General features: G+C 47.8%; 3 protein-coding genes across 3 annotated transcripts in view; all 3 read right to left on the bottom strand.

Annotated features, from left to right (window-relative positions):
* Positions 1-1,367: 1,367 nt before the first annotated feature.
* LOC106808076 lies at positions 1,368-4,989 on the bottom strand. Its single transcript, XM_014810637.1, has 2 exons — positions 4,766-4,989; positions 1,368-3,991 (listed from the first exon to the last, which is right to left on the bottom strand). The coding sequence occupies exons 1-2, from the start codon at positions 4,948-4,950 to the stop codon at positions 1,441-1,443; spliced, it is 2,736 nt and encodes a 911-aa protein (XP_014666123.1). The 5' UTR covers positions 4,951-4,989; the 3' UTR covers positions 1,368-1,440.
* Positions 4,990-7,086: 2,097 nt separating this feature from the next.
* LOC106808079 lies at positions 7,087-9,234 on the bottom strand. Its single transcript, XM_014810644.1, has 2 exons — positions 8,149-9,234; positions 7,087-8,118 (listed from the first exon to the last, which is right to left on the bottom strand). The coding sequence occupies exon 1, from the start codon at positions 8,877-8,879 to the stop codon at positions 8,433-8,435; it is 447 nt and encodes a 148-aa protein (XP_014666130.1). The 5' UTR covers positions 8,880-9,234; the 3' UTR covers positions 7,087-8,118; positions 8,149-8,432.
* Positions 9,235-9,291: 57 nt separating this feature from the next.
* Positions 9,292-14,213, bottom strand: part of LOC106808070 (AT-rich interactive domain-containing protein 5B-like) — a 23,754-nt gene continuing 18,832 nt past the window's right edge. Inside the window, exons 9-13 of the mRNA XM_014810628.1 lie at positions 13,099-13,196; positions 10,506-10,647; positions 10,138-10,206; positions 9,396-9,887; positions 9,292-9,297 (exon numbers count right to left, since the gene is read on the bottom strand). Coding sequence (XP_014666114.1) covers positions 9,292-9,297; positions 9,396-9,887; positions 10,138-10,206; positions 10,506-10,647; positions 13,099-13,196 — 807 coding nt within the window. The remainder of the gene's footprint in view (positions 9,298-9,395; positions 9,888-10,137; positions 10,207-10,505; positions 10,648-13,098; positions 13,197-14,213) is intronic.

The following is a 14,213-nucleotide window of genomic DNA, read 5'->3' on the forward strand; positions in this document are numbered from 1 at the left end:
GTATGGTTTGTTTGTTCGCATGCGTGATGTACGTGCGTGCGTGTGTGGCAAATAATATGTTTGGCAAATAGGTATGTTTGGCAAATAATAGCTATTAAGCGATTGCTGCTATAGATCAGTGGAAACGGAACGTGTCGTGTGCGACTGTGTGTGTAACGGTATATCGTGTAAATACGTTGATAATTTCAATAAACTAGGTTCAACTGAGTGGTTGACGACCGAGTGAATACTTCATGATTGCCTGCCTGTTCGTTAGCAGATAGACACGCATCGTAGTGGCGTGGCTGTCCGTGTATGCATGCTGATATTTTGTATGTTTTATCAAATATCATGTACTTACGCACTTACGGACACAACCGGACACAAGCACGCATGCAAACGCACACGCACGTACTTTCATAGGCGCATATGAAGAGAAGGGGAGGGATCGAGGGAGGAAGAGAGGAAGGAACAGACATTTAGGCGATTATGATTCATGGTGTCATTAAAGCTATTCGATGTGAGGTTATTGATATATTGCCTCTCCGCCCCCGCACACAGACGCACGTTTGACACAGACACACAGAGACAGTTCTGTTTTTCATTACCGCCTTCATCGTGAGGAAATGACTACGTCACGAATTTTCTATGGTAAAATTTGTAAAATGTTTGTTGTCACTTTTTTTACATTAAAATTAAGAACTAACGGGACTAAACGTATCGTCAAATTCAAAATCCAAAAAACCTAGGCGATTTGATAGTAGTATTCCTAACGTTAATTGCTTGCTATGGGCTATGTATGAGTGACGAGTGTATGTTCACATCGAACAATATAGTAAAATAAGAAGTATAATGCAGCAATTTAACCATAAAAAGTGAACAGAATTACTTATATTTTGTGGAAAAGTGGATTTTTTTTTTATTACTATTTACGTTGACGTAATCGGTAGGATTCTCGCTGTTCTCTTTATAACATATAGGATGTGCTCTCTCACAAGTGTTAATAAAGGATAAGCTCTCAGGACGGCAGAATCGACCGCTCACGAAAGAAATGAGACAAAACTTGAACCAGATGCAGTCAAACTCGTGCTAGTAGGCACACCCGTATAAGGGTCACCTGTCGCCTGTATTTATTACAAACCTGCATGGAGTTAATTATATTGTCTTATGAAGCCTACTCACACTGGCTCAGGTGTAGTGCCAGTATATATAAACGTGCGCAGATAATGTGCCTTGATCGTTCCAACATCTGTCTTAAACTACAAGTCAAACATCTGTTACTGTGTCGCGTCATCATGCCTCACTACCAGGAGGTTGGTCTGACGTTACATAATCGTACTTGACATTGGCTTTATCGTATGATTGACATAATTAATTTATAAAATAAATTATCGTATAAAAGACATAATACATTTATTGTATAATCGTAATTGACATTGACCTAACGTTATATAACCACTTTTAGCCGTCTTGATGGTAGGTGACATTGGCTCTATCGTATGCATCACAAAGCTGATTCCAACCATTTAGAAACCACGAATGGTTGATGTCTATATATAACGAATGTTGCATCTGCTGCCACACCTCCTCAGCACTAAGCTGCAGCAGTCCGCTGTTACTTACCAGCGGACCGTCATCTAGACGGGCTAGTACCGCTTTCACAGCTTTCATTCTCAAATATCCCGCCGGCACTCGTTCGATGAGCTTACCTTTATCTTCTGCGAAAACATCAATAGAGGGAATGAGTGGATGTTTCAATTCCCCTTTAGTTTGACATGCTTCTATGAACATGAATAGTTGACGAACTATTTCAGGCAATTTTTCAGGTGATGACGAGTCATCGGGTGAGATTGTAGAGTGCACATGAAGCAGAGCTAACTTCAGGAAGTAGGAGCCGATCACACTCTTAGGTTTAGACCGAGTGGCAATAAATAGCCGAATGACGTCTATGCCATTTGCCCGCAACCCATATACGTACACACTTTTCTTTAACTTTTCGTTGTTTGCTACGTTTAGAATCTTTTCTTCATAGTCCTGTGTTCGCGGATCTAATAGTGCTTTCGCTATAATGAGAGCTTGTCGAAAGACTGGGGGAAACTCAGTAATAAGCAAACTCTCGGCCTTCGCACTACATATTAACCAGTATTCGTCGGAGCCCACTACGTGTTTCGGGACTACGTGGTAATGGTAGTCAGCAGGGAATCGGTCAGTCGCACCCGCTGGTTTGCCCGACACGTGGATAGATGGCGTGATATCTACGGATAGTGGAAGGTTATTGTACGCTTTGCCTGCGACATATACGAAATTGAACTGCGTACAAACCTTATTCCATTCCACTACACGCGATGTCCTAGAGAATTTCAGTGGAATATGTGCACTTTTCATTACCTTGGCTACAGCTTGGCATAATATTTTCACGAATTGTTCCTTGAGATTGACCGAGAGATGTTTGAATTCGTTACAATCCTTAACTCGAACAACGCCAGGTTTTTCTGTTTCTTCAATTAACACGTTACCAGTAAATTTTTCTAATTCAAACATAAAGTCGTACTCGTCCGGCAAACCAGCTTTGGTACCGTTAGCCGTACTACCAACAAGGACGGGCTTACAGGCGAAATCTGGAGCTGTTGCAGAAACCTCCTCGCACACTCGCTCTATTAACTCGAGCACGGCTAACCGTATCTGTGCGCATTCCTCAGGATGCCTCAACCTGCCGATAGCTTCCAGTTCCCACACATCCGTCAGTGTGCGCACGCTGCTAACCTGTCCCGGTGACGTCACATCGTTTACGCGTGACGCCATACTCTCCACGTCACCACAGTAACAGTCATCCGGTAGCTCGTTAAAATAGCGATACGACAGCAGGTCGCCGGCGGCTTTCCGGAAGCCGTCGTTGAGCGTTATCTGACGTGCCTGACGTACGGCGACGTCATACGCTCGCCTCACGTCGTCGTCGTCGGCGCTTCGTCGCGCGTCATACGCTCGCCCTGCGTCGTCGTCATCGGCACTTCGTCGTGCGTCGCCGTTGGCGCTTCGTCGCGCTGCTACGCTCAGTAAGGCAGCGAGCGCGTCGTCGTGACCGTTCCTAGCGGCATGCACGAGCGCCGCATGTCCTTTATCATCTCGCTGCTCGATGCTCGCACCAGCCTCTAGCAACGTCGTCACTACGTTCGCGTGACCGACACCGGCGGCAACCATCAGTGCCGTCGTGCCTTCGCTGTTGCGATGATGCACGTTTGCCCCTGCCGACAGCAGTGCCACCACGGCCCGCGTCTTACCGTTGAAGGCGGCGTACTGCAGCGGCGTGGCGGCAGAGTCCGTGCCGTGGTCGACGCGCGCACCGGCCGTCAGTAGAGCGGCGAGTATGTCCATGTAACCGCCGCCGGCGGCGTTGACCAGCGCCGTGCGGCCGGCGTTGCCGCCATGTTCGATGTCGGCACCGGCGTCCAGCAACGCCGTGAAGACGTCTGCGTGACCTCTGTAGGCGGCGTAGACTAACGGCGGCCAGCCAACGTCACTGCTGGCTTCCAAACTCGCACCGGCGGCTATCAGCGCGTTGACAGTGTCCGTGTGACCGTCGCAGGTAGCGTGTAGTAAAGCTGTCATGCGTTTTTTATCCGCGTGGTCTACACCTGCACCGGCTGTTAGTAATGTGGTGACTGCGTCTGTGTGACCGCCGCTGGCAGCATGTAGTAAAGCTGTCTTGCCTTCCTTATCCGCGTGCTCGAAACTGGCACCAGATGTTAGCAATGCGGTGACTGCGTCAGTGTCACCTAATCCGGCAGCCGTTACTAATGCAGTGTTTACGTCCAGAATTTCCTGCTGCATACTCAACGCATCACCCGACATCGCTTCGCTGTCTGTCTGCAATCCATGGTACGACGATTGAGGTAGGCCCGCCTCAGGCTGAGCTTGTGGTGATGCAGACTTAGATGTTTGTCCATTGATGCTGCAGCTGCTCGGCATTGTTGATGACGATGGCAGCAGATGGTGATAGTGGTGACAGCGCGGCCTGATGTAAACGTAAAGTCAATTGTAGTGGGACATTGCTTCTTGTTTTATTCTCATTAAAATTCGTTAGCTCGACTCAACCAAGAGAGGATGAAGAGAGAGAGAGAGAGAGAGTGACAGAGAGAGAGAGAGAGAGAGAGAGAGAGAGAGAGAGAGAGAGAGAGAGAGAGAGAGGAGGAGGAGAAGACAGCGAGAGAGAGAGAGAGAGAGGGAGAGGGACGAGAGAGAAGGGGAGAGAGAGATGAGAGAGAGGAGAGATGAGTGAGATCAGAGAGAGAGATTCAGAGAGAGAGAGAGAGAGAGAGAGCGAGGTGGAGGAAAGGAGATACACAAACACAAAAATACAGAAAACAAGGATGAAAGAAAGAAAGAGAAACAGACAGACAGATAGATAGATAAATGGAAAGATGGATTGATGGATGGATGGATTGACAGATAGAGATATAGATTGATTGATAGATAGCTAGATAGACTACAGACAGATAGACAGACAGATGACAGACAGAACTGATAGATAGATTAGCAGAATGTGGCGGGCCGTGGGAGTGTTGATAGATAGATAGATAGTATAGATACGATAAGATAGGATAGATAGATAGATAGATAGCATTAGATAGATATAGATAGATAGTAAAGATGGAAGTGAGGGGGAGATAATTGAAAAGATTAGAGAGTGAACACATTTCGTGAGCTAGCTCCCACGCTAGACAAGTATTATAAGAACTATATATGCTATTACAGCTCATAGCATTCTAACTTCAAAACATCGGCCTACCTTCTATAGATAGCGCGACTGGATGTGCCAGTCAGTCTCGCGCGTGCTAACACCAGCGTCCGGACAGAGCCAAACATCCATATGCAGCGTATGTGGGTCGTGTTGCCTGCCTGCACGCTGTTCTGCTTAAGGGTCCCACACGTAAAACCGGTCGCAAACCGGCTGCAGAACACGTTTGTGCGCATGTGCGAACAGCAACGACGACAATAAATAGAATGTGTTTATTTACGCTATATACAACTTTGTATCGAAATGACAATGTATTATCGTATACAAGAAAAAATATTGCCCTGACCGCATCTGACACAAAGAATGCTACCAGCAATATACCTATAGCTACAATACAAAACAATATAGCAATAGCTAAACAACATAAAAATACCCTGTCAACAAATACAAAACAAAAGTGCCGCAGAGCGACAGGCGCTCACTAACGTCTACTGCGGTGACTCTTGGTCGAGTGGGCGAGTAAACCCTGTTAGTCCAAGCCAAATGTGTCACATACACGCCCGAACAAGTGCAATGCCACAGGCGATGGTATCAGGACGCTCTCAAAGAGATAGGTTCCGTTGGGATCGTATGAAAGTTGCCAAGCGAGATGGCGCGTACGTCTTAAGTGCTCAGATTAAAGATCTGGAAGCTACGCATCTACTCAGTAGCAAACAACTATCTGCAAGCACAGAATAAGTAAGCACTCATCCCATTTACCTACGCAAGCCTACAGGCTGCAATAGAGGAGCTGCCCAACCTGCTGAACAATTAACGCCAGGCAATAAACTCCACAGTCACACCGAACACATGCCTCGCAGTACCACTGGCAGTGCATAGCGTTACATGTAACATACTCGACAGTAGCGAGAATGCATTAGAAATTATACGATTAAGGAGACATAAACATTCCTTTTAACCAAATTTAGCTATTTTGAAAATTCACTGGTGACATTGTAGCCGCATAGCATCCACCTGCAGGCAGTTATAGATTCTACTAGCAACCCACCGGCAGTCAAATTCTTCTAACAGACAGTCAACAAACTCCATAGTTTAAAGCCCTCCTCCTTGAGGTCAAAAGTGTATCTGAACTTACTCTTCGGCATGTCAGACAGAAAGGTAGATTCATGTCCTTTCAATAATGCCATACAAAGGAGATGTAGGTCACTCGTGATCAGAAAAAGTTTTTCACAGCGCTCGGCAGACCAGTGTCCATGCAAGAAAAATGTCTAAAATCTGCCCTGTGCCATTGACCAGTTGACCTCCCATTTCGGCACAGTGATGGCTTTTCGTACATGGGATGCATACACGACTATCACGAGAGCTAGTCGAGCCGTTAGATTTTGTGCCGCAATTCTGCGAGTTCGCCCTATACCTTAATGTAAGGAGGAATGGTCCCGCCCTTCTTTTACACCTCTTGACCTTGACCTTGACCCCGTGCAGGCTTCGACATCCCAACCTCGTTGTCGGTATCACCACACACCCCCGGCCCACCGTCCCGAATATCGTGACCGACGGTTAGCGGTTAAGATTTGTGCCCAACTGTTGACGGACGCACGGACGCACGGACGGACGATCATGCGATTCTACAAGCTGCATCTGACTATGTCAGATGAGCTAAAAACTGGTGCCAAAATGAATATCGTACGTAAATGTAGATTGTAGATACGGATATTGAGATGTGTAAAACAACCGAATTGTATATATCAAGTATATATCAAGTATATATATATTATATCAAGAGCAAATCTTTGGTTTTCCCTAGAAATTCGGCTGCCCGCTCTCCTCACTCTTGGTGTAACGTCACGCCCGTTGTGACGTATATAGTAGATGTCTCTGTGTTCACATAATGTGAATATACGTACATGTATATACGTAATAATGTACGTAATATACGTAAAAATATCACGTGTATATAGTATATACGTAATAAACGTCTGAAATGTTGCGTACGTGCGCGTGGTGTGGGGTGTGTACATGGGGTGCGAATGTATATACCTCAAGTAGATGCGTGTTATGCGCGTTTATGTGGTATTTAAGGGGATACATTACTCTAGGTTCTTTTATTTTATTTTTATTTTCAGTTAAAATAGGTTAAAATTACGCTACATAAAAAGTTTTATGGTTCAACATTCATTAGAAATATTGTTTAAAAATGTTTTAAAACTGATGGCTTAGCTATACTATTGCTTACAACGACGTCGGCGCTGCATGTTTTATGAATGTACATGTTATGCGTGTGTACGTGTGCGCTCATGTATGTTACCTATGTTATATTATATGCTGTGTGTGCCTATGGCGAATATATTGTCATAAAACGAACAAGAGTAACACACATTTGGTACGAAGACAATTTATTTGTGTCAAAAGTGAAATGATTCATAAATGCACCACGCGATGAGCTTAACTTTATAGTAAAACAGAATGTTAACAATAATCAACGCCAAATATATACATATCTATACACACACAAACAAACACACACGGTTATATATATAGTGTCTGTCTGTGTGTGTGTGTGGGTGCCTATGTGTGTGCGTGCGTGCGTGCGTGTTTGTGTTATTTAATATGCAAAATGTACCAGGACCTAAACCTGATCCCCTGCCCATGATGGTTTTTTGCATTTCACTACAATGGCTATAATGTAATTAACTAAATAATAATAATAATACTTCACATTCTCCTCATATATAGATATATAGATATATATGATAATGATAATAGCCATCTAAAATATAAACTACCGATCTGCTATGTACAAGTAAAAATCTGTATTTAATCTTAGTCTCAATTCGATGGCTTTTGCATCCACTCCAACCCAACCTGCTCCATTTTGATTCTTTTATTACCCGCGCGATAAGACCCGCACATCTCGTGCCGTCATTGGATAGCCATGTTGTGACATCACCGTCTAGTACCGTGACGTCAATGGCTCGCCAGTGTGTGACGTCACTGTCGAATTCTGTGACGAAGCAGGATTGTAAGAGACAGGAGCGCGAAACCCTGCGAGCGAATGTTGTTGTAAATCTTTGAACAAGAGCTGGCACAAGAACCCACCATGCACACGATTTGTGACCCACCCCCCATCCATCCAGACAACACAGCTATGCCAATAGTCACAGTTAGACACAAGGTCACAGTCAGACAAAAGGTCACAGCTATACCCAAGGTCGCAGTTAGACCCAAGGTTACAGCTATACAAGGTCATAAATAGACTCTAGGTCGCAGCTAATATTGATCTAGCCATGCCACAACAGGAAACAGGCAACACCACAGACATTGTCCATCCGCATTGGACTGATGATGTAAACAAAGCTGGTAACCATTGGTGCCATCTATATCATCACCATTACCTATGGCGCCACCTATATCACCATCTCCACCAATGGCACCACCTACACTATCATCACCACCAATGGCGCCATCTATATCATCACCATTACCGATGGTACCACCTATATCATCATCAGCATAAATGGCGCCTCCTTCTAGACATGGGCTCCTACTGCAGTTGTGCTCTGTGTGATTACTTAGGGACATGGATGTAGACAAACAAACAAACAAACAAACAAACAGACAGACTGACACACACGTGCATGGGGAAATGGGGGGGGGGGGTTAACATGGTATGTTCAATTTCAGACAGGTAGAGTGCCACCATCACCGCACTCATGTATGCTCACTTATTATTCAAATACGGATACAGCATGGGACTAGGCATTCCAGGCAGTACGCCCATGTATGCCCCCTGCTGTATCAGGTCCTTGTACGCTGCTGCGTGCATCGCCGGTGCCCCCTGGTGAAGCAGATCCTTGTACGCAGCCACGTGCATTGGTGGTGCCCCCTGGTGGAGCAGGTCCTTGTACGCGGCCGCGTGCATTGCTGGCGCCCCCTGCTGTATCAGGTCCTTGTACGCGGACGCGTGCATTGCTGGCGCCCCCTGCTGTATCAGGTCCTTGTACGCGGCTGCGTGCATTGCAGGTGCCCCCTGCTGTAGCAGGTCCTTGTAGGCTGCCGCGTGCATTGCCGGCGCCCCCTGGTGCATCAGCTGGTCGGGGTGGAAGGCCTGCATCTGAGCAGCCTGCTGTGCCATCAGGTATTGATACACCTGCGCACTCGGGAACATGTGCTGAGGAAAGATGGAGGACACGCCCGCGCCGCCGCCGCCCCCGGCCCCGCCGCCAGAGAACGCGTCGTGAGAGGTCGGCTGGAGGTCGCGCAGCGCCGGCGGCGAAGAAGACCTGCGGGGCGGCGACCGACGATTCGCGGCATCCTCGCCGTCGCCACGACGACCGTCGTGCGGGCTGTGCACTCCGTTCGTGCGCGCCGACGTCCCTCCTCCTCCTCCTCCTCCTCCTCCTCTCGCCTCCGCCGCTCCGCCGTCCTCGCCGCCGTGCTGCAGGCGAAACAGTCTGCTGGCGATACTGGAGATCTTGTCTCCCGTGCGCAACACCTTCCCGCCACCGCCGCCGCCACCGCGCGACCGCCACGCCGCCGCCTCCTCCGCCGTCTGCCTACGCTTCACTCCGCCGCTACTACTACCGCTGGCTGCGGCATCGTCACGTGCGGAGGGGCCCGGCGGGGAAGAGGAGGGGCCCGGCGGGGGCGAGGAGGCCCGTGGTCTCGTGCTCAGGTCCAGCACCTCCTCCTCCTCCTCCGTCGCGCGGCCGCCGTACGAGAGAGGCCGCGCCGCCGCGGCGACGACGTACGCGTGGGCGGGCGGGATCGCGAGCCACGCAGCGGCCGCAGCGCGATGCGTCGCCGCGGCGCCCGCGCGGCTGTGCGGGGGCTGACGCGACGTAAACGGCGACATCGCCGCAGCGGCAAGCGTCCCGCCAGGGGGCGCTGTCCGCTCGTGCTCCAGGGCGACGGCGGCTCGGCGGGTTGAGTCCGAAGGTGTGCGGTCGCCGTGACGACCGGAGGCGGGGAGTGTCAGACGATGGTGGGATCGCATCGCTGAGTCACCCGTCTTGATTGCACTGTGCGGCGGCTGCGGCGCGAGGGAGACGGGAGACGATAGACCGACGCCCGTCTTCTGCTTGTCGCCATGGCGATCCAAGAGCATCGGCTGGAAGATGGCGGACTGAGCGGCGGTCACCTGCAGCCGCTGGTTGATCATCGCCTCGTGACGCGCCTAAAACACAAGAACGTCGGTGTGATGCGCCCGTAGTGAAACAAACGAGAATGTCAGTGTGACATGCCTACAGTAGAAAACACAATAGGTGAGTGTGCGAGAGAGAGAGAGAGAGAGAGAGAGAGAGAGAGAGAGAGAGAGAGCGGGGGATGGAGGGGGGAGACAGAGAGAGAGAAAGAGAGAGAGAGAGAGAACTGACAGAAGGGGGGAAAGTGAGACAGTGAAGCAAGGGGGTGTGGGAGAAGCCCACCTTTCCATGAGCGAGTTGCATTTCTTTCCACTGCTGCTCCTGAGCGTGAATGTGTGGCTTATGTCCTTTCTGTAAGCAAGCAGATAACAATACACATGTATAAATGCACTCTTTTGCATCAGCTCATATGAATATTGCACGTTTGCACGCCCAAAATTCTACGGCACTTTGTTACTAAGCACCATTTTTAGAACGTCCTCTCGTAAAAATGATTGACTAAAGCTACCTATTAATCATATGTAATGGATAGGTCCACTCTTGGAAAGTCGTCTGCACCACAATAACTAACGTGTACACAGAGATACCACCACAGAGCGAAACAACCCAGAAAAACTTTCTATACGGTGTGTGATGTGCGCTAGATCTACCTTTCTCTCTTTGGCCGTATCTTGCTCTTGGTCCGCAGAGATTTGAGTATCGACTTTGGCAGAGAGTTTGGGGCAGAGTTGTGTCAGTATGGGTTTACTGAGTGGTTCACCGCGTCTGTGTTGCTCATACAGCAGCAACAACCTAGAAAACAAGCGCAACTGTCAGTATACATTCACATACACATATACAGTATACCTACCACATGTACACTGTTCACACACGCGCATACATACAGCCAGAAGTGTATAAAGCTTTTGAGCTCAGGTTTATTGAGGTAAACATAGTAATTCATAGGTAGGTCTATAAGCATGGATAGACCTATAAGGTCACCACATCGTGCATTCACATATACACACACACATGCACGCAAACACACACACGAACGCATGCGCGCACGCACACACACACACATACAGACACATACTATGCATACACGCATAAACATATATATATATATCTAATATATATTTGAGTTCGTATGTATGTATCTATCTATGTATGTATGTATCTATGTATCTTCCCTATAGGCGGCCAAACCGCCCAAGCGATCTGGATGCAATTTTACTAGGGCCAGTCTGTTATAACCGGAGAGGAGTGTTCCTAGGATGAAAAAAAAACTGGTAACGTGAAACTCAACCGAAAAGTCGGTTAATTCGTCAATCTTCCACATTCGAATAGACTCACTGCACGTGCTGCCTACAGACAGAAAAACCTCATGACTATTTTTGCCCTCACCTCATGATCTCATCAAGGCCTGCTGGTATTGTGAAAGGAACCGAACCGAAAATCATACTAAAAACAGAGCATAACCAGGACTCAAGTCATCAGAGGTTAGCTACTCAACTCTTGAGTTCAGAGATTCAGTTTCAGATTGCTAGCGTATCTCATGAATGATGTGTACACCTTCAAAGTATGCATTTTCTGATTCACGTTACAAAAATGTTCTTAATAATTCAATGTGCATGGCGTGGGCGGTTCGGTGCGCGCCAGCATTCACTGAACAATATCCCAGTGGACACCGACCACTCGGCGTGGCCTGGTCTCTATCATAATACGTACTATTATGAAGTTACTTTTATTAGCCGTGGTACGCGCGCTCTCACATATGGTTATAGCTGCCTGTGGGGAGGTGCAAGAGTTCAGATATTAGGTCGCCCAGGATCTTACATACATATATTCCACAGAGGAGAATACACGAAAAACTATTGTTTATCAGAGGCTTTTGAAGATGAAAGTCCAACCATTCGTACATGTGTTTTATAATTAATAATCTTTTTGTTATGTTCACACATATTTATTATGTCCAGGTTCTAAGTTGGGCTTTTGGTGCTGCTCTATAAATGTACTATAACGGAACAGGTTTTTTTCCCAGTGGTCTTATTATTTATATAGACTGATTTTACTAAATATTGATATTGTTGTGCATGTTTATTGGTCGATTTGTTAACCATGTTCCCTATTGTGTTCCTATAAGTGTAGTGAGTTGGTAGCCGATTTTACCAGCGCAGCGGAGTCCAGCGGTAAGTATAATATATATATATATCACACAATACTATCAGGAGTAGATATAGGGAAGGAAATGTAGACATCAATAAACATGAGAGGAAATTCGATCATTTACATTTAGACCCTTAAAATACCTACGATATTAGCTTGACGCGTAAGTCTCAGTTCTCTCAGCCGATTTGGAGTACAAGTTACGACACATGCCACTATCAATTGGACTAGCATCGTGCGAATCAAGTTATCCTGCTAGTATACCACGAAGCAATCCCGGAGATGACAGTACATAAAACGTACGACGACGATTTATCCATTCTTTGGCTCATCCGAGTCCGGATTGCCCGACTATATTCAACCAAAAGGCAGATACTAAGCGCGCAATTGGATCGGTCGGGCAATGTATTAGCTCGCGGGAGAGTTTGGCCGATCTGTGTCTGATTGCGTTGCTTGTACGCGCGAGCCGCTGCGTTGCGTAGGGGCTGCAGCTATAATGCCAGTAGACAGGTATGTAGCTGGATGTACCGGTGAGTCAAAACGGTTATTCTCGCGATAGTGTTGCGACTTGATGCTGGTTGCATGCCTAATCTCCCAGCGGCAGCCACATGGCCTCAACCGCGTTTAGCAACTAGCGCCGTCTAGTTAGCTGCCTTTTGTTTGACATATGGCGGGCACTTGGGCTCGCAGTTGATGGCAAGGAATGCGGAATGGATCGTTTATCACAGCGTCGTCGTTTTAGTCTGTGATTCTCCGGGGATTGACTTGTGTATCTGGAGAGAAACTGATTTCGCACTGATGGCTAGGCGAATGTTTTTATATTATTATCTACTGGTGTGCGATTTGAGGCTCAAGGTTGGATGAGTTACGCGTAGTAAATCGCTAAAGGGTATTTTAAAGGCTAGTAAATGACGAATTTCCCTTGTTTATTGATGTCACACTCCTTCCCTATTATCTACTCCTGCTACAATGTACATGGTAGGCCTACAAAAGGGGTAACAAACTATGGATGAAGCAATGTATCACGATGTTAACCTATGTTGAGGGTTGCCAAACAATCACATGGCGCCACCTATGTTTAACACGCTGACTTACTTCTCGTACAGGCGTCGCGTGCTGGTCGCAGCACTGGTGTTGCCAGGGTGACCGCCCATCTTATCGTAGATGTGCTTCCAGAGCCGCCTGGCGGTGACCTGCAAAAGGTTAAAAGTGAAGGCAACCTCGTCCCCAGGAACAACGACGTTCGTGTGCAACCTCTACCTTATTATAAGCTGCCGACAATGTCAGACAATGCGAACGTATCTCATTCCCATGCCGGATCGCGCGAAAAATTAACAAAACGCGAGGAGAACGACAAGGACGCGGCTTTACTTACAAGCAGACTCTCTCTCCCGTCTTGCGATTGCCGCGTGTAAAAGCAGACAAACAAGAGAACGCTTAGCTAACGTGCAGAAAACACAGCGAGAGCTCAACAGAAGGCCGAGCTACCACGGCACAGGATAACATCGTGTAGGATTCGACCTTATTTTGGACGATTTTCTGACAATCACGAGGAGACTGCATACGCTACTAGTAGAGGTGGGAAGATGTAGGAGGTGGTGGTGCAGGAGATGGAGACAAAAGTAATGGGGGAGATACAGAAGGATCTGGTGGGGGAGATAGAGGAGGAGGAGGAGGAGGAGGTGATTGGGGGAGCTAGAGGAGGAGGAGGAGGTGATTGGGGGAGCTAGAGGAGGAGGAGGAGGTGATTGGGGGAGCTAGAGGAAGAGGTGTTGCAGCAGATGGAGAAAGAAATGGCGAGGGAGACAGAGGAGGGGCGGCGAGGGATGTAGAAGAGGTGAAGGGGACATGGAAGAAGAGGAGGAAATCGTGGGGTAGATAGAGGAGGAGGAGGAGGAAGAAGAAGTGGCGGGAGATATAGAGGTGGTGTGGGAGAGATAGAGGTGGTGGTGGTGAGCGAGATAGAAAAGATGGAGGAGAGATAGGTGGCAGCAGCAGGGGAGATAGAAGAGGAGGAGTTAGGGAGAGAGAAGAAAGGGTTGGAGGTGAGGGGGTAGCGGAGGTGGAGAGGAGATAGGGGAGGCGGAGGGGATATAGAGGAGGTGGAGGGGAGATAGAGGAGGTTGCGGTGGGAGAGACAGAGATGGTGGATGAAGTCTAGCCGGTAGTCACAATACCGCCAGTAAATCCAGGTAGAAAACGTAGAATTA

This window comes from Priapulus caudatus, unplaced genomic scaffold (assembly GCF_000485595.1).
Source record: "Priapulus caudatus unplaced genomic scaffold, Priapulus_caudatus-5.0.1 Scaffold252, whole genome shotgun sequence".
Lineage (NCBI taxonomy): Eukaryota > Metazoa > Priapulida > Priapulimorpha > Priapulimorphida > Priapulidae > Priapulus > Priapulus caudatus.